Genomic DNA, 20,734 nt, shown 5'->3' with positions numbered 1-20,734 from the left:
CTGTGCTTTGTGACCATGAGAGGGGTGGGATAGGGAGGGTGGGAGGGAGGGAGACACAAGAGGGAAGAGATATGGGAACATATGTATATGTAAAAAAAAAATAAATAAATAAAATAAATAAATAAATAATGAATGTTAAATATGTTCTATTGTATTTATCTATGGATAAAAATCTATTTATCTATGGAAAAAATACAAGCTCTTATGATATCCTCTGATGAGTGTTATAGTGAATGTGTATAGAGACTGTCTGGATATGCAGAAGAAGAAGCCATTTTGCTTTGGGCAGCTGGGAAGGGGTTCCCAAAGGAAGTCACCCTTGAATTGGGTCTCACAATGAATGGTTTTGGAAGGAATTCAAAGCAGAAGGAGCTAACTGAAAAATATATTTAGTTTTTTTTTTAACGTTTACTGTTTATTGATACAAATCAGGTTATGAATCTCAAACTGTCTAAATATATCTAAATCAGAATTTTGGATAAGCTATAACTTTAATAACTATAATCAAATGTGAAGCCAAGACAATCATAATGTTAGAAACTTGCTCAAATTCCATTCAGGAGTGGCTATAACACTTCAGGAATATCACAGTTTTTCTTCTCATTAGTTTTCTGTGTGACCTGAGGGAATAGATTATCCATCTTCTTTCTTTGGGAAAGGAGCTGAGTCATTACCTTTTACTATCGTATTTTACAGATTAAGAGTCTGAGTCCCAAGAAGCCAAAAAACTATCCAGGGAAAAATAATGAGTCTCAGAATAGAGTTCTTTCTACTACTTCTCTAATGCATATCTACAGATCTTTTCTCCATCCTCCTCCATGTTCTCTTCCCCCTGAAGGTTTACCTGTGTGGTCAAATGGCTTCCTTGTCCTCTGGCCTTTGGTTGAGTGTGATCAACAGAGAGATCAGAAAGAGAGAGTGTGAAATCAAAGTAATTCATTCTCTAATCTCTCTCAGAAGGGTCTGCCTCTCTAACAAAGGCTGGTAACTCCTGTCACACAGTAGGCAGTCTTTTAGATGATTGCTGTGAATGTTGTTCTTTTCACATTTGGTTGGACACTAATGACATTTAGATATTTTATATTTGTTCTGCAAACTCACTCAGGCAAGTTAAATATAGCCATCTATTCTTAAGTTAAATATTTCTCAGTTTTAAGTTGCTGATTTACCACATCACATCACCATTCTCTCCCAGGCTAAAGCAACTGCAATTGTTTCTTTGCAATCTGTAACACTTTGTCATGCCTGGCCATGGCAGGGGCCAAGTTGTCATTTCTCATAATGATCATTTATGATCTTGTCAGTGAGGCAATCAGCTGGGGTGTTTGGGAAGCTTCCTGTTTATTTGGCTTTTAAATTGTTTGGTTTAACATTTAGCATCTGGGTGTTGGAAATATGGTCTGGCTTATAAAACTGAATGTTTTTATTCCTTGATTAGTTGCCGTGCTTCTACCAATAAAGCACCGGTGAAGTTTCAAGATAGGAAAGGCATATTTTTAGTGACTAAATTCCCTGACACATAACTTCAAGTCAATTGAAGTTGAAGTTGTGGATTACCAATTTAATTGTCCATCTATGAGGACACGTGAGATTATGTGACTTTGTCAAGAAATGCATTATCTGTATGAACATGACTATTTTGAAACATGAACCTATTTATAGGTTCAAGGTTAAAGTGCCTGAAAATTATGCCATAATGGTATATTATTACCACATAACATGGTAGAGTGTAATTTACGAGGACAAAGCTTTTGCATTGTAAATAAAGATGCTGATTAGGCTTGCAAGTTACAGTATTTATGAAATTATGTTAAAAATGTTTAATAGGGAGATGAGAAAGTGTAATTTAGTGGATTTCACTTCTTTTCCACATTGAACTCTAACCAGTGAAATGTCTAAAGTTAGCTCAATTCTTAGTGGAACCTATTGTACCCTATGAAAGTAATATGCATAATTATAGACTGAGTTTAATGTTGCTTTTTTCCCTTTTCTGTGTGTCAGCAGAAGTAAAGAAGTAAACTACTAAGTTCAATCAGTATTAAAATTTATAAAATTTGCTATATACCAAATGACTTTTGGTAACAACATAGAAAAACTTTCATTGTCATAAGAATAACTATTCCTTATCCATAAAAAACAACTATTTTTATTTATGTTTAACTAACATAATTTATTTTTCATTCTTAGTGATTTAGCAATGTTTACTGAATGTCTATTTTGTTCACATAACATATACTGAATAGAAAAGGGGATCAAAGAGATTACTACTGTTCCTAACTTGAAGGAGCCTAGATTTAATAATAAGGACAGCATGTACACATCTGCTAATATCAGAGTTTCTCCTGTCTCTTTAACCAAGGCAAATTTTATATATAAAATTTAATTCAGATCTTAGTTGCTTTGGGTCTGAAATAACCTCAAGCCATTGAGTAAATCTGTGACCTTGGGCTGATTACATAAGCTTCTTAAGCTTCAATCCTCATCAATAAAAGGTGGATTGGAATAGTATCTACCATATAGGGTAGAGTGAGATTAAATTTGGTATGATACATACAATACATACGCATCCTGTACGTTGTAAGCATTCATGAAGTGTTAGCTCTTATTGTTTACTAAAACAATGGTAAAAGGACGATTGAATGAATGAATGAGTGACGAAAACCCTTGTGGGTTCTGGTAGAAAGGGAAATAGAGAGTCCTTGGTTTGTAAATACTCCCCTAATATTTGTATTCTTCACCTTTCTTGCTCAAAATATCATAAGTATTATCCTTTGTCTGGAAAAATGCAGTTGATCTTAACTGGTGTCCCTGAAACTCTTTTTGTTCTTATCTGATCTAATCTCTACACCAGAGGCAAAATAATCTTTACAAACGAATAATGATCTTAAAGTGCTTAAATTTTTTTTTTTTAATTTACCATTACTTTTAGAACAGAACTCAGACTTACAACCTTGGCCTATAGGAAGGAATGTCCTACATATTTGCCCTTCTGGCCTTTCTCACCAGGCTCATCATGGGATCCTCTGCCCAGATGTCTGAGTGTTAATAATGCTCACTTAACCTTTGTTCCTTTTCCCAGCATTTCATGTTCCCCCTTCCTCTTGCCTTTTGCACCATGTATTCCCTCTGCCAAAAGCTTTTCCTTCTCTTTCCCATCCTATCGCCTATTCATCCTTCCTTTTCTCAGGAAAATCTTCCCAGAAAGCACAGTATAGAAGTTATCATTTTCTTAACAAGCAATCTTTATTGTGTTGATTCAAAAGAATAGTTACTGAAATTTAAAGCAGATACAAATCTGAAAGCCTGGCTCTTCAAAAAGGAAAAAGTAAAACTGTCTTAATCAGCTCCGGCTGCTCTAACGAAATACCATAGACTGGGTGGTTTAAACAATAGACATTTATTTCTCAGGGTTCCAGGCTGAGAAATCTGAGATCAGCATGCCAGCATGTTTGGGCTCAAGTGACCGACCTCTTTCTGGCTTGCAGCAGCTCCTTTCTTGCTGCGTATCGTCACATGAAGGAGAACAAGAGAGATCTTTTCCTCTTCATATAAGGACACTAATCCCATCACAGGGACCTCATGAGCTCATCTAAACTTAATTACCTCCCAAATGTTCCACCTACAAGTATCATATGGTGGGTTAAGATTTCAACATATGAATTTTGGGGAGACACAAACATTCAGTCCATAACATTGTTACAGGTGATCTTTTATACTCATGAAATATTGACTAGGGAATAACAAGTTATTTCCAAAGAAATACAAATGAGGAATATTAAACTCGTACACTTACTAAATATCAGCCATCTTTTCAGATTTCCAATAGGGCAAAAAAGTGCATTTTAGCATGAGTTTTCCCCATGCTCCATTGTGTGTGTGTGTGTGTGTGTGTGTGTGTGTGTGTGTGTGTTTGGAAGGGTGGAGGTTAGGTGAAAACCACTATTATACAGCAACATGACCTGCACTTAGATTAGTAAAATTGTTCTAAGCACAGGAGAACATATGGAAGAATTATCTTGTCCCTCTGTAATATAAGATGTTCTAATGTATTACAGATCAGGAAAGACATCTTTTTCCCCTCTTTAAAGAGGTTGAAGATTGGAGATAGTTGCTTTTTTTTAAGTTAAAATTTTGAAATTGATTTTACTTATATCTCAAGAAACTTTGGAGTGCTCATGGGCCTGTCAATTTGTAAAGAAAAAAATAAATATATATTCTTTAATCCAAAATGGTAAGTAATTAGATCTGTGTGGTAAGATTATTATTTATTTTCTTTTGTACTTTTCTCTGTTTTATAATTCTTGTTTTTTTAAAGTGAGCTCCCAAACAGCAGCATCAACAACACCTGGAAGTTTGTTAGAAATGAAGAATCTGTGGTTCCACTCCTAACCTAGTAAATCAGAATATGAATTTTAACAAATCTCAGAGTGAATTGCATGTACATTAAAACTTGAGAAATATTGCTCTATAGAACAGAAATTACTTATCTATTCAGAATAAAAATGAAGTAATTGTTTTTATAAGAGGGTAATTACCAATTAATTCAGAATGAATGAGGAAAAATTTGGGAAATCAGGAAGATGACATTGCTAATTACATCATAATAATTTAGAATTTGATATAGGATGGAGTAAAGAGAGGGGACTATTTTTTTTTTTAAACTACCACATTCCCAAGATTATCTGTTTTCTCCAAACCACATCAATTTTAGTAGTCAGTAAATGATTTAATCCTAGAATGTATTAATTCCTAAGAAGGCAACATGTGGCACCAGGAAGGGTATTTTCCAAATATTTGTTTCTTCGTGACCATTCCCATGCAGTCATCATTCCTGTGAAAATTCCTTTTTTATTTATTTTTTCTGATTACAGGGAAAAGTAATCTAGCTAGGTCTCTGCTTGGCATATTTAATATTCCAAGGCAAATAATCAAATTGATTTATTTCTATAAAAATATTACTATTGAGGTTTCTAAATTTGATTTTTATACAAAAATAATTATTTTATAACAGATCTGGAGGCAAAAATCACAAAAGTTAATATCAAACTTATCTCTGACAGCTAAATTAAATAAATACAAACATATATGTATATATACATATGGATATATATAAATATAAGATGTTCAAAATATTCCTATATATATCCTTATAACAGCCCTGTGAAGTTGTTGAAGCAGGTTTTAATCAGCCCCATCTTAAAGATGAGCAAACTAAAATAAAAAAAAAAAGTGAAACATCTTCCCCAAATCTGCTCTGCTCAAGAATGACCATGCTGCCATTTGAATGTAGGTCTTCTGAGCCCTTCCCATTATACCACAATGGTTTCTAAAATGGAGATAACTGAGTAAATTCTATAGTTCTGGACTGGATGTTGATTACCAAGCCCTCCTGATTAGGGTGTTGATAAGGCAAAAAGCCCATTTCTTTATTCTAAGTATGCCACGACGTCTCTATTCATGTAATTTGTCCACAATAGGGAGGCAAAACTTTCTTCTAAATGAAACCAAACAAAATAAACTACATCAATGCCTTTAAAGCTGTTCGTTGAAGTTTTTGCTGCCTTAGAGGCAAATTCTTGTAGATTTCTTCGCTTCTCTAAGGCTTAAGGTCCTTTTTTTCCTCTCTTCTTTTGTATGTTTACTGTTCGATTCCTAAAATTATGTCTCATCTCTTTGCTAAAAGAGAAAACTCATATTGGTTTCTCTCTTCTAGAAATCGGAGCATTTCATTCAACTAACAAGGGTGTGCTCACATTTAAACCATCCCTCTGTTCATTCACTAATTTGCTAAAGAGTTCAGAGGAACTATTTGGATAGGTCACCTATGGATTAGATTTAGAAGCAAAAGCAAAGTAAAATGACTAGACAATAAAAACATCTATTTTCTGATGTATCCTGTCCTTCCAAATGTAGTTTCAGTCCCATATATTTACTTAATGTTACTTCTGAAAATATTTTAAAGAAATTTTTGGCCTTTATTTAAAAAAAATATTTAGATCTGATTGACATGCACTAAAATGTAAATATTTAAAGTTTAAAAGTCTTCACACACACACACACACACACACACACACAACACCCATATTATCTGTGAGTCCACCATCACATCAAGATAATGAGCATATCAATGACCCCAACACATTTCTTCATTTCCCTTTTTAATTCTTCTTTTTCCACCCTACCGCTTCTCACTCTGTCCGCAGGAAACACTGGTTTTTTTTTGTCACTACAAATCAGTTTGCATTTTGTAGAAGTTTATATGAATGGTATCATATACCTTGTACTCCCTTTTGTCTGGCTTCTTTCACTCAGCATAATTATTTTGAAATTTATCCACAGTGTTACATACATCAATAATTCATCCTTTTTCTTTTTTTTTCTCAGTAGTATTACATTGAATGTGTTAAGGTAAAAATATCCATGACTCCTGTTAAAACGATAAAGCGGACTTTATTCAGGACTATCAGGATAGGTATAGAGACAACTGCAGTGGGGTTTTGCAATAGAGGAGAGGGATTGGGTCAACTCTAAATACAAGGAAAAGTAGAAATTTATAGCCAGGGAGTGAATGGGCTGTGAGTGGATAGACAATTACTAAGAGGAAATATCAGAGGTAAGGGAGGATTTTAATCAGCCCCGTCTTTAAGATGAGCAAACTAAAATTTAAAAAAAAAAGTGAAACATCTTCCCCAAATGCACTAAACTGACCTAACAAGATTCTTGGTGAAGGCAGGCCTAGGTGATCGATCAGACTTTGTCTGATCCCCAAGCTGAATGCTTTTTATTTTTGTTTTTTTGCCTAATTATACTAGCTAGAAATTCTAGGACAATGTTGGGTAGAAGTAGTAAGAATGATTATTCCTGTCTCATTCCTAGTTTTATTTCTATTCATATTTTTAGTCTGAGTTTCTATCAGGAATGCATATTAGATCCAACCAATAAATTCTCTGTACTGAGATCTTCATATGAGTTTTCTTATTTTGCGTGTTATACTGATAGGATTTTAAAATGTTAAATAACTCTGTATTCCTTGGATAAAACTCACTTCATCATTATGTATTTTCCATTTTATTGATATCAAAGAGCCATCTTTTAGTTTCATAGATTTTCCTCTGATTTTTTCCTGTTTTCTATTTCCTTGCTTTCTCTTCCATTTTTATTTTGTTTTCCTTTATTTTGGATTTAACTTACATTTTCTCTTCCACTTTCTTCAGGTGGAAGCTGAGGTCACTGATTTGCGACTTTTCATCTTTTTTTCCATAGTAGTTTAGTGGTAAAATTTTACATATTACCATTAAAATTCTTGAGCTTTCTTTTGGGAAACAGTTACGCTACCTGGAAAGAGTTTGATCCTTTCAGGATTTGTTGTTAAGGTTTGAGAGACTGGAGTAGAACAGAGTTTAGGGTTAATTATTCCCCGCTGCTGAGCCAAGACCCTTCCAAGTACTCTACTCAGAGTCCCATGAATTAGAAAGATTTTAAGTCTGGTTGGCCTTAACAAGTGTGATTCTTGGACCCATGTAAGTTTTGGAAACTCTTCTCTCTAATCCTTTTGCATGACTCTTTCACCAGCTTGCAGTAACTGTCTCACATACATAGGCATGTGCTTAATACTCCAGGAGGACACTGTGCAGATATCCAGAGTTCTCTCTCTGTTGCCTTCTCCTCTCCAACACTCTGCCTTGTGAGAGCTAACCATATTACCCTCCCATAACTCTCAGCTATATCCACTCAGAGAGTTCCCTGGACTCTGTTGGGTTTCTTTGCACTGTGCTGCTACCTAGAATCTGTCTCAGGCTATAAACTGTGGAGGTTATGGGACTACTTGGTTTATTTCCTGTTACTCAGGAATCACTGTCTTTCCTTACCTGATATCCAATGTGTTGAAAAGCCTCCTTTTTTATTTATATATATATATGTGTGTGTATATATATATATATATATATACACACACACATATATATATATATTTTTTCTTTTAGTTGTTTTATTGAGAAGGAAAATCTACACCCTTTTACTTCATTTTGGTCTGAGTGAAACTTTTTGGTCTTTGCTTTTAAACTTTTATTGCCAATACATGTATATCTGGTTAACTTATTCATGTTGTAAGCTTCCTAAAGGAATAACCTGGATCAGTTGAACTTTATATTCTGTATATAGTTCTGAGAGCTTAGTGAGTGTTTACTGTATATCTAAAGATTTCTTAATAATGATAAATAAATGTTTAGTACTAATAGTCTCGTATTGTGATGATTTTGTTTTAAAATGCTAAAAAGACACAACTGCTTAAACAAACTGAATGATTATTAAATAGAAATATACTGCAAAATATTAAGTAAACATTGCAAAAACTAAGGATGGTTAAGACATTTAAAATAAACTATAAACACATTATGATAATACATTTAGTGAAATGTATTTTTATCTGATTATTTCAATAATCAGAAATAATCTTAATCTCTCTTTTTTCTTTTGAGCAAAAACAGATATGGATATCTTCATTTAAAAAATATGATATTTTACTTTATTCCAGGTGATTGTCAAATCTGGGCCAGGGACTTTTCTCAGTTTGGCTGTGTATGACAATTATATCTTCTGGTCAGACTGGGGAAGAAGAGCTATCCTGCGTTCCAACAAGTACACGGGAGGAGATACAAAAATTCTTCGTTCTGATATTCCACATCAACCAATGGGTATCATAGCTGTTGCCAATGACACCAATAGCTGTAAGTTACAATATTTATTTGTAAGTTACAAATATATTTCTCAATTATTTAATCTCTCAAAAAACGTATTTATGTTTTTAAGTAATACTTAGTTGGATTTTGTTTTCTTACTGTTTCTGGGGCTAGTGTTCAGGCTTTGACTATCTAATATATTGAAATTATTTGAAAGTTTTATGGAAAATTTTGTAGTTCTTAATTTATCACCAGAGGAACAATTCATTTTTAATTATTTGCTCCTGGATTTCTATTTCATACTTGCTCACTCATATTTTTGAACATTCAAATTGTTTCCAAGAAAATAATACTTGTTGATAAACAAGCTTTGCATCTGGCCTTAAAATTTTTTTTTTTTTTTTTTTCGTTACGCGGGCCTCTCACTGCTGTGGCCTCTCCCGTTGCGGAGCACAGGCTCCGGACGCGCAGGCCCAGCGGCCGTGGCTCACGGGCCCAGCCGCTCCGCGGCATGTGGGATCCCCCCGGACCGGGGCACGAACCCGTATCCCCTGCATCGGCAGGCGGACTCTCAACCACTGCGCCACCAGGGAAGCCCTAAAATTTTTTTACTCACTGGAATACCTACAAAATTGCAGTCTGCAGTATGCATGTGGTTTCTAGAGGTACTAGTGCGTTGAATGACAAATATGTTAGAAAATGTAGAGATTTGTTACATGTTTTTAATATTCTTATCTTTTGGAATACTTAGATTTGTTTAAAAATCCCAAATCTTCCTTGTTCATGGGATATTTTTGAGAGATTGGGGCTGTCTAACAGTTTACTGTTAATCTATATTGACATAGACTAGGAATTCAATATAAACTGTCACCAGTAAAACCTGTTCATTGCAGGTGAACTTTCTCCATGTGCGTTACTGAATGGAGGTTGCCATGACCTGTGCCTTTTAACTCCTAACGGAAGAGTGAATTGTTCCTGCAGGGGGGATCGAATATTGCTGAATGATAACAGATGTGTGAGTAAGTAAAGAGAATTGAAATGTGATATAACTGCTCAAAATGGCACACATGGACCTTGAAATTGTTTGAGTATATTTATGAAGTTGTACTCTCTTCCAGTATTAGAGGCCTGGTTGTCTTATCTCTCCATTCTAAAAAGAACTCAGTTTACCATTCTACCTATAGCACCATGTGATAGGTAATGATAACCCAAACAGTGACAAGTGTTGTGTCCCCCTGATTCTGGGCTGGAAGGTGTTGGATTAGCTAGAGAAATACCTGCAAGCAATGATCATCTGAAAACTTGTGTTTATGACTTTGAGGATTCAGTCAATAGCGAAATTAATTAAAGCTGAAATAAAGCAGTGTACAGGCAGTAGCTTAGTAGCTTTGTAGTAAACCCATTCACAGTCCATCAGACTATGTAAATGAGAAAGAATGGCTCACACAGTTTATTTGTAATCATTTCCAAACTGTTAATTAAAAAGGTAACATTGCAGCCTTGCATGATGTTTATATCTCCCAAAGGCATTACAATCTTTAATTAGTACCATTACAGTAAATACTTATTAACAGCTAAGTTTCCAAAACTGTTTCTACTATAAATAAGGGTTCAAGTGTTCCAATACTGCCATGAAAAATTAGCCAGCAACATAAAAAGGGTTAATTTCTCTTTAATATTAAGACTATTCATGAGTAAGAAAGATGGGAGAGAAGCATCTTGGAAAATTGGAAATTGGTGAACTCACTCTTAGGTTGTGTCAATTTTAGACATTTTTTTTTTCTCCTCACCTGTATCCTCATCTCATATATTTCATTTTAGAAAATCAATAGAGCTGGATATATCTACATTATAAAAATTAGTATCATAAGCTGTAAGTATTTTTCATCTTTAGTCTTCTTTCGGTCTTTATATACCAAGAGGATGTTCTCTTTTGTTCTTTATTTTAATATGAGCACTTTGTCATCGTTTTCTTTACTTTGAAAACTACTGCACCTAATGCAAGAACATATACGTATTTTCTCACTTTGCAAATTGGTACCACAACCCAAAAGGGCATCTCTTAGCAAAAGAAGTAAAAGACTTTTATTTAAGAATGTGCCAAAGAAAACAAGGGAATGATGTAATTGTTCAGAAGATAGCAAATTTCAATAATTTGGGCCACAAATTCCCACATTTCTTCATCACCTAACACTTCCGTGAATTGCTCACGCAATTGCTTAAACTCTCTCTTTCAGTTTGCCTTTGTGGTTTCAGCTGTAATGGTCTGGATCTGATGCTATCTGTAAGCCTGGAGTTTTAGCCATGCATTAGAATCACTCATGTTTCTTTCACAGGTCACTACAGGCCAGTAGTAAACCAATGCCTTTAGTCAGAACAGCAAGGCTTATTTTTATACAGCGGATGCCTGTCATTGCTGAAAAATAGATTAGATACATCTGTCCCTACTAAGCCACCTGCTTCTCACTGTTGATGAGAGGGAATGAATCAGACAGAAAACTATAGTTTTAAACAAGCATAGTTGTATTCACATAGAACTGTAGAGTGATATTGGATTCCTCAGAGCTGACATATCTTTACAGAAGTATCTTGTATCCACTGTGCATTCATATTGAAATCCTGTGGTCCAGCAGAGAGATTGAAAAGTAACTCTTAGCTTCTTCTTGTCAAGTCCATCTTTAGGAAATGAGGATGTTTCTGGCATATCTGTGTCAACCTCTGAATTAGTTCACCCAGAGCAGTTTATCAATGTTAATGGCAGCATTACAGGGGTGAAGGACCATTTACTAACACCTACCTGAGGGCAAAGGAGGGAAAAACCATTCGGTGTCATAACTCTTGACAAAAAGATTAGGCAATTCCATTTTACACAACATTTCTAACCTTATTAAAACCCATAACAGAAATAAGAAGAGAAAATATAATTAGATGAAGCAATTACCTTGAAAGAGAATTGAGGATAGCTGAACCACATTTTTTGTTTCTAGAAAGAGGCAGAAAATACTCAATACTATTTCTTCAAATGAACATTCCTAAGCGAGAATTGTGCTCATACGTTTGTTTTTTCATGATAAACCATATTTATCATGAATAATTTTCATTTTTTCCTTAAAGGCACAATGATTATAAAAGCAAAATATGATATTTGCCATCATAACCATTAGCTTTCACTGGAAATGAGAAATTAAACAGGATATGTTTAAAATAGACAAAATAAGTTAGGAATTCTAATGGACTCTTAGTAAATGGATGAATTTTGCTCAGTTCATGATCTAAGGTGATTGTGTGCAGTAATGTCAGCACTCTTCTTAAAGACAATAATTCTTTAAAGTTAATGATATTTTTAGATTCTTAATTCCTTGTTGCTTCCTCTAAAATGGCATTCTACCTTAGCTACTGACCAGTGGAGTTTAGACTGCCCCAAGAAAAATAAAATTACCTTTAGAGAGGGGTGCTATCATTTAAAGAGTTAAATTATAAGTCTTTAATAGGTAGATAAGATGGATAGTCTAGTAAAATGAGTTAAATTCTAGGATAAGAAAGAAATAAAACACTGGAAACTTTAAACAGTATTTGTGGCTGTTTAATTGATTATTCCTGAAATAAATCCTAAAAACTGATTGTAAAGTTAAGCTGTGTTACCTGCATTAGTAGAAATAAATGAATTCTAATTACTTCCAACATAGTTAATATGACTGACTTTCACTGTACAATTTTTCAACAAGCTATGGAATGAGTACGTGCAAGCAAATAGCACATAATACAACCAAAACATTGCATCCCAAAAGTTTGCTAGTAAATCTATTATTTAAGAATAAAAGTAAGTCTGTTTTCCCCAAGAGAGGTCTTTCTAAGGCAAGGGTAACAAACTGGCACTCCAAGGATGAAACCTAACTGTAGAAAAGCTTTTTGTACTCATGGCTGTTGCCTGGTACTCACAAGTTGGGCAGACCACATGAAAACTCAGGCTTTTAATTTCTTATAAAAATCCTGACATTTAGATGTGGGACAATATGGCAGTGGTCCACTGGAGCCCATAAGCATCTGGTGCACGTGCTTTCCAGTTTATCATTGTCCTCCACCAGCACATCCTACAGATTCCCATGCATTTCAATGAGCAGGTACTGATCACGTGTGGCAGGAAGAGAGGGTCTGCTCCCTGGTACTTCTCACCATGGATAGAGCAAGAGTCTGATGAAAGTAATTTCAGCAATTCCAGTACTTCTGATTGATAGAAACTGCTACAGAGATTTCTTCAGCAGGTAGTTGGGGAGGAAGACCAGTTGGAGGTGAGATTTGAGATGAATAAATTCAAGCATTCAAAGCTAAGAACTCTATATACTGGAAAATTTCAATGTATTGAAGAATATATGAGATTTCAATAAGAAAATACAAAAACACTCTCAGTATGTACAGAGCTTATTTAACCGGATCTTTTTAAAAATTTATTTTTAACATACACTGTTAAGCAAGATTCATAAATAAAGTCCCCCAGATTTAAACCCCTCCTTCTCTCCACGCATGTACAGTCACCAAATAATTAACAAAATACACAAACAGGCATAAAAGAAAAATAAAGTCAGGCAATTCCCAAAAATTTGCAAAGGGAGGTTGAAGACAACACAATAAAAAGTGTCCCTCTTAATTTTTTTGTAAAGAAATGCCATAAACCACTGTCCTTTATTACTTTTATATTTAGATAAATTTTAGTTTATTTTTATAATTAAGATTAAGGGAAACAATTGTTATGACATCAAAAATGTTTGTTATTGTATGAAACGTTGGCTTTTTTCCTTTCAGCTAAAAATTCTTCCTGCAATATTTATTCAGAGTTTGAGTGTGGAAATGGAGAATGTATTGATTACCAGCTCACCTGTGATGGCATTCCTCACTGTAAGGATAAATCAGATGAAAAACTGCTCTACTGTGGTGAGTTTCCAATGTATGATTTACACATTTCAGAATGTAATTCTTTTTATAGCTTTTGGTGTGATTGTCTCCATTTGGTTTATGTGTATGATTTCCTTAATGCCTCTCATTAACATGTAGATCTAAGGCAAATGATTTGGCTTTTTTCTTATTCAAGAAATATGGGGCACCATATTTCCTACCCAAAACACATGATATTCATTGAAGAATTTCCTCATGGTTTTCCATGCATGAAGTATAAATTTAAATACAGCAGGAGACTGTCTTTTGAGCTGCTTCATTATTCATCATTAGCAAAACGTTTTAGGCTTACATTCCTAAAAATATGTCAGAAATATCAGTTATTGGGTAAATATTGCAGGTTTACTCTGCAGCAAAAGTCCACCATAAATCAATAGCGTGTTGTTGTGTTGATATCAAAGTCTTATTCATTCTATTTTTGCCTCCAGGATTGTCCCAGAGCTAGTGTCCTTAGGTACAAAGGCTGATTGCTTTAGCCATGGTCCCCATTAAATATGGAATTCCACCATCTGTGCCTCTGTAGGTGTCACCAAGTGGTAGTCAACCTTTCCTTCTCCCTTGGAAGTAGAGACTGGCTTTTGGACCCTAGTAAGCAACTGTTATTTGCCTTCACTGCAACAATATTTTTCCTGAAAGTTTGTGTCTATGCAATCATTAATAGTTATTGTAGAATTGATCCAGATTATTTCTAAATTAGTCTGATTTATTTTTGTGCTGTAATACAATAGTACTGGTATTATATGCTCTGCAAAATTTAGGAATCTATATCTGGAATTGCTATATTTGGCTTCTATTTTTCTCCTTTGTTTTCTTATGTTAGAGAAAGTTAAAACAAGAGGAGGATGGATTTTGGGAAATTTATGTCACTCTTTTACACTGTAGAATAAACACCCTTGGTTAAAATGACAGTCAAATGTAATTTGTCCATAATTTATATGTAACTGAAATCTTAGGGAATTTACTTCAAATGACATGTTTGCTTGAATCAACTATACAGCTATATCCTGTACACCATGAAATATTAAAGCATATAAAAATGTAATAATAACTTACAAATTCACATTATTATGAATTGGCTTGAGAATATATTTCACATTATTTTTATCTTCTTAGAAGGCTGGTAATATTTGTGTGAGAAGGGGTTAGCAAACTTTTTCTGTAAAAGGTCAGCTTGTATTATAGGTTTTGTGGGCCATATATACTCCTGTCACATATTCTATTTTTTTAACAATCCTTTAAAAATGTAAAAATCATTCTTAGCTTCAGAGCCATATAAAAACCAGCTGATAGGCTGCATTTGGCCTGCAGGCTATAGTTTGACAATCTCAGGTATAGATTCCAGAGTTTAGAATCACACTTGAGGTTAAATCTCTGTTCCCAAACGTACTAGTGTGTGACTAGCATGAACAAAGGTACTGACTTCTCTATGTTTTAGTTTCTCACTACCAAGCAAATCTAGATGGGGTGATGGTTGGGAGCATTAAATAAACAAATGTACATTTACATATGCTCAATATAGAGCCTGGCACAAAATTACTTTTCAGTAAATGGCAGCTATTATTATTGTGAGTGGTACCTTCTGCCCCAAATCAGAAAATGTCAGGAGACTCTCATTAAGGTAAATAGAATTCAGAGGCAATTATTATTCTGCTTAGAAAATTTTGATAGACATTTTAAGATGATTTCTAAGAGAAATGTGTGGATAATTAGGTGACTCTTGGATTCACTGATTCAGAGATACATGTTTTGACACTTTTTTCCTTGTTTTAAAATCCTTGTGGGGTACAAAGGAGAGAGGGGATAGGTGTTGGTGTGTCTTTATTAGGTTGGAGGTAGAGATTCATTTCTTCAGATTTGAGTATGTGATACATGTTTATTTCTACGCTAGCTTACAGAAATGCCAGAAACAATAATGTGAGTATAGTTTGACGAGGTCTCCGAGTATGAATCACTGAGGTTAAAACAGTCAGAAAGGCTTTTTACTGCATGAACTACTTGATAATGCACAGATATTCTAACCCAGAACTTGGATGCCACACGGCACTTGTTTTATAGACCCACAATCCGGTTATTGTGAATGAGATATCATCAGTGATCTTCTTTTTGTAAAAATAGTTCTATAAGCCCTCCAAGTATGTGTTTTACTTTTCTGTGTAAGAAAACAGAAGCTGTCGAAGAGGTTTCAAGCCCTGCTACAATCGTCGTTGTGTTCCTCACAGCAAGCTATGTGATGGTGGAAACGACTGTGGAGACAACTCTGATGAATTAGACTGTAAAGGTAAACACATATTGTATCAACCTCGGAATATTATCATGCTAAGTGTTTCCTAAACTCTTCCAAAGTGTGTTCCTGAGAGCACTATGGTTTCCCCCTTTTGATACATAACAGCAATTAGCATCTGTGGACCTACTTTGGTAAATGCTATTGGAGGGGAGTTACTAGAGTCAACTGAAAATTATGACTATATTTTCTGTTTCTATTTCTTTGTTTGCTCACTTCAAAATTCTTTCTCACCTTTTCAGTTGAACCACCCTATTTATGGGACATTTCTACTAGAATGTATAATACTGAATCTACTGCTCCAAAATGTTCCCCTTCATTCCTTAATTCTCTCTCCTACCCATGCTCTCATCATTTTCCTACTTATTGGACAGGAAACCTTGGTACTATCCTTGGTTCCTCCTTCCACCATGTTTTATCACCCACATGTCCAATCATCAACAAATCTTCCAATTCTTTGAGATATATTCCCCTTCAATCTACTTTGAGCCTGGATTAACAAAGTAGCCCTTTTATTGGTCTCCCTGTTTCTACTCTTTCCAGTAAATCTGAATTTTTAGTCATGCTAAAACAATTTAACATTTTACCATAGTAATGACTGTGACACATCAGCAACCAGACTACCTGGGATAGGACCCCAGCCCCACCATTAACTGCATGACTTTGGATAAGGTACTTAACCAACCCGTGGCTCAGTTTCCCAAGCTGTAAGAAAAAGAGACAATAGTTAAATAAGTATATCAGTATTAGAATAGAACTTGGCATATAGTAAATGCTATGTAAACATTTACTTTTTTATCTCTTCCCAGATAAAGCATCCCAATGTTTGCAGAATAAGTGACAAGTTTTTAGTCTGACATTTAAGGTCTCCTAAAACCTGGACCAAACAGATCTTTCCAAACCAACTTACCTTTAAAAACTTTCCATCCATTGAAATACCTTATTGGGTAAAATTCATTAAAGACTGAGACAAAATATTTGTAAGCTCTATGTGTGCCCTCAAGTAGTTCAAACTCTAAGTGAAAGATAGTCATTTAAACAGGTCAAGATGAATATAAGGTGCTATGATTGCACTATTAAGAACACAGTTTTGTTTTGTTGTTTTGGGCTTGAGTGTATCCTGAAAGGTTTCATAGACTAGATTAAATTTAAGCTGAGTCTTAAAGTATAAATAAGGTAGAATGATCAAAATAGAAGATAATTCCAAGTAGAAAGACCAATAATGAAAACTGCAAGTAATTTGATATGGTTAGAGCCAGATTGCATATTGGGGAGTGGTGAAAAAAATGAGGCAAGTTAGAAGAAAGAACCAGGAAATGAAGATTCTTTTTTGGTGCCATGTTAAAGAACATGACCTTTATCTTGCAGTCACCAGAAAGTTTTAAAAAAGAAATAAACCCTATGATTTTTAGAATGAAAACTCTAATACTGAGATCAGAAGGACAAAACAGTAGCCTATTACAGCAGCCAAAGCTAAGAATAAAGAGGAGAGAGACAGATATAACAGCATTTTAAAAGGTAGCATAACAAGTCTTTTGCAGTAATAAACATGGAGGAAGCATGGGAATAGAGGAGATACGTGTGTGTGTGTGTGTGTGTGTGTGTGTGTGTGTGTGTGTGTTTTGTATGCTTTTAAAATATTATTTGTTTTCATTAATTTTTAAATTTATTTTTGTGTGCCTTTTGTTTGTGTGAGATGGGAATAAGATAATAAGCATAGTCCACTTTCTGAGGTTGGAGCACCTGTAGACATTCAGATGGAACTGTTTGAAAGGTATATAGGTAAATATAGATCTGGAGCTCAGGTAGTAGGTTTAGACCAGACGTATTGATTTTGGACTTCTTAGAGAGAGCTCAAAGGATGTATGGTGTAATAGTTGTTTTAAGGGAGTGCATCAGAATGTCCTGTTAAAAATGAAAGATACTAATATAAAAAGGAAAAGTATACCACAGGACTAATAAAAAGAGCTTCGCAAAGGAGGAGGACAAGTTCGCGTTACAGAGAAGGCAAGAGGGCATGCATAGACTGGAGTGTCCGCTGTAATTGGCAAATAGAAGATAATCTCTTGCTTGCCTTCAAGAGAGTCAGTTCAGTGCAATGGCAAGGAAAAGCCAGATCACATTGGATTGAAACAGAATATGAATGGTGAAAGAGTAAAGACAGTGAATACAGATTATTTTTTTAAAAGGTTAATGGTAAAGAAAAGATGTGTCAAGTACAGTTGTAACGAGAAGGCTATAAAAAGTTGAGGAAGAGGGCAGAATGTGTACAAATTATTTTGTAACTGATAAAGGACTGAGAAGTTACTCTGCTGTCTTATACTATATATGACCTTGGCCAAACACTTGAGTAGCTTACTATCTAAGTTGACACTGTAGTTTAGGAAGAGCCAAGTACATTTGAAAATTAAGTCAACTATTGTTTCATATTATTTATAAAATATTAAAAATGATAAAATGTAGTAAGATACGGGAGTAAGTAGAGGGAAATGGATAAGCATTTGGAAGAAAGGAGGAAAGGAAACTAGAAGGAGACCAGAAAATGGGTATGTTCTATTAGTTATTTGTAAGCAGGAAAGGAGAATATAATGAAAACTTTAAGCTAGGATAAAAATAAAAATATCAAGCTAGAATGTGAAGGAACTGAATAATAAATACAGAAAGTAGATTTGAAAACAAAATTCATAAAAAGAGCTACGGAAATGTAATCAGTTACTGTGGATTTTCTTGGAAAACGGTTTTTTTGAAAAGCAGTAAGTAAATTAGTGTGTTTGGGTTTATGAAATATAGTACCTAGTACATGGTATGTGTTTATTAAACTCTTACGTGGCTGGTTGAAGCCGTTAAGTCTTCCAAAAGTGTAGATAGGTTTCATTCTGCCTACTGATATCAATATCAACTGCTGAATAACAATAAAATAAATGTTATTTCCCCTTTTTTTAATCTAAACTCTCGATTTCTGTGTTATAACCATCTCAACCATATACTTGGACAGGACTACTCTGAGAATCAAGTTTCTGTCAAAACTTTTCTTTTGTGATAATAATGGTAAAGAGATCATGACAATTGGATATCTTAAGAAACAACAACAAAATTTTATGCCTGAATTTCTCCCTGTCTAGTGCAGTACATTTGAAACTGCAAATGCTCAAGCACACGCTATATTACATATTAAAAATTAATAAATTTGAGTAAACGGACTAACTTCCTTAGGATAAACAAATGGGTAGCTTTTTAGATGAAAGGTTGCTTATTACACTTGCATCTTTTACATTTGATTTTTCTCTCATATTAAGATTGTTCACATGGTATCCTTGTAGGGCACATTTCATGCTATAGAGGAAAGACTTACTTGGGTCCTTTTTCCATAAGCCATTTTCTTAAAAAGCGTTAATTCACAAGTGTGTTCGTCAAACACATGGACACTTACAGCACTTAAAAGATAATGAAGGAAAAGGAACCATGAACAGGCTCAGGAAGAATGAGAAATGAATGATTTCTCCAAGGCTTTTCTTCCAGTCAGTCCTTCTTTGTTTCTGTAGTCAGTGCAACATGGGGATGCAGTGCTTTGTTGTATGTATATATGCACACACACACAAACCACGTGTTATTGTTGAATGTAAATAAAGTAAAATATAACACAATTTAAACAGTACAATAAAAATGTCAATAAATACAGAGAGATTTTGATAGGCTGTGGAGAGAGGCTATGGTGGAATCATCCGTAAATTATTTGAGGTACTATTACAGTTTTTGTTTGTTTAATTTAGATGTTAATAGTAATTAACATTACTCGTTTTTAATGCCACAAGTCAAAGAATCTATTTACAGAGTGGAAATGGATATTGCAAGGAGTTATTTTTGGTTTCTTATCCTTTGGAAGCAAAGCAAAACCCCCAATCCTCATCAATCTTTTATTACTGCCCCTTTGTAGCAATTCCTTTCATGACTGAGAGCTTTAGACATCAAGCTAGCTGGTGAGGATCTAAGGAGATGTTCAGAAAGTTTCTCATTCTGTATTCCTCTTCTGGTTTTGTCAGAGTTTGAGTGAATAGATTTGTAGAGAGTGAATAATATCCCTTTTTCGCTCCCTGTTGAGATGAATATACTCCCTTTGAGAAGTACATGAACTTCCTTGGGCCATCTGAACACCTTTAGGTGAACTGGAGAGCTAAGTACTTCTGAGATGACCTAGAGGAGAGGCAGCTGGTGAGTTTTTCTTTTTTTTTTTCCCCAAATTCATAGCAAAACTTTGAAGATTCCACAAACAACAAGCTAAAGGAAAAGGATAAGCGTGCCTGCAGAGGAAATAATCACTCCTTCCAGGTTCGCATATCTTTAGAGCCTAAGCAGTGAATTCAATAAAAGAGGTGGTTTGAAAGTAAACAGAAGAGATATGACAGCACGTTTCATGTATTTTTTCCTTGTCACCTTCCCTTTGCTACAGGCTGGGTAGGAGAGTTGGAAAAGAAACGTTGAGTTAGGTTATTTACAAGGAACATCCTAAGAACTAGGGAAAGACTAATCGACTTTATATCTTTCCTACCTGATTAAATATTTTAACTGATATGGAGAAAATAAGGTGGATTAAATAGGAAAATTAAGAAAGTATATGAGGGAAAGAATGGTTTTACTTTCTCTCTTGCTGCTACTTTTGAGCTACCATCCCTGTCAGATCTTCCTTTGTCATATCTCGTTGCTACTCCTGGTGTGGCTGTGGTATATTTCCACTCACATTTTGTAGGTGTACTTTTTCCTTTGTACTATCTGGAGGGAAGAGTCTAGTATTTCCCACTCAGGTTACCTTTATCTGGACTACATTATT

General features: G+C 34.6%; 1 protein-coding gene across 1 annotated transcript in view; it reads left to right on the top strand.

Annotated features, from left to right (window-relative positions):
- Positions 1-20,734, top strand: part of LRP1B (LDL receptor related protein 1B) — a 1,933,320-nt gene that overhangs the window by 1,631,214 nt on the left and 281,372 nt on the right. The window contains exons 44-47 of the mRNA XM_024122386.1: positions 8,534-8,726; positions 9,572-9,697; positions 13,479-13,607; positions 15,787-15,906. Coding sequence (XP_023978154.1) covers positions 8,534-8,726; positions 9,572-9,697; positions 13,479-13,607; positions 15,787-15,906 — 568 coding nt within the window. The remainder of the gene's footprint in view (positions 1-8,533; positions 8,727-9,571; positions 9,698-13,478; positions 13,608-15,786; positions 15,907-20,734) is intronic.

This window comes from Physeter macrocephalus, chromosome 2 (assembly GCF_002837175.3).
Source record: "Physeter macrocephalus isolate SW-GA chromosome 2, ASM283717v5, whole genome shotgun sequence".
Lineage (NCBI taxonomy): Eukaryota > Metazoa > Chordata > Mammalia > Artiodactyla > Physeteridae > Physeter > Physeter macrocephalus.
The sequence above is the reverse complement of the archived record's forward strand: the minus strand, read 5'-3'. Positions and strand labels throughout refer to the sequence as shown.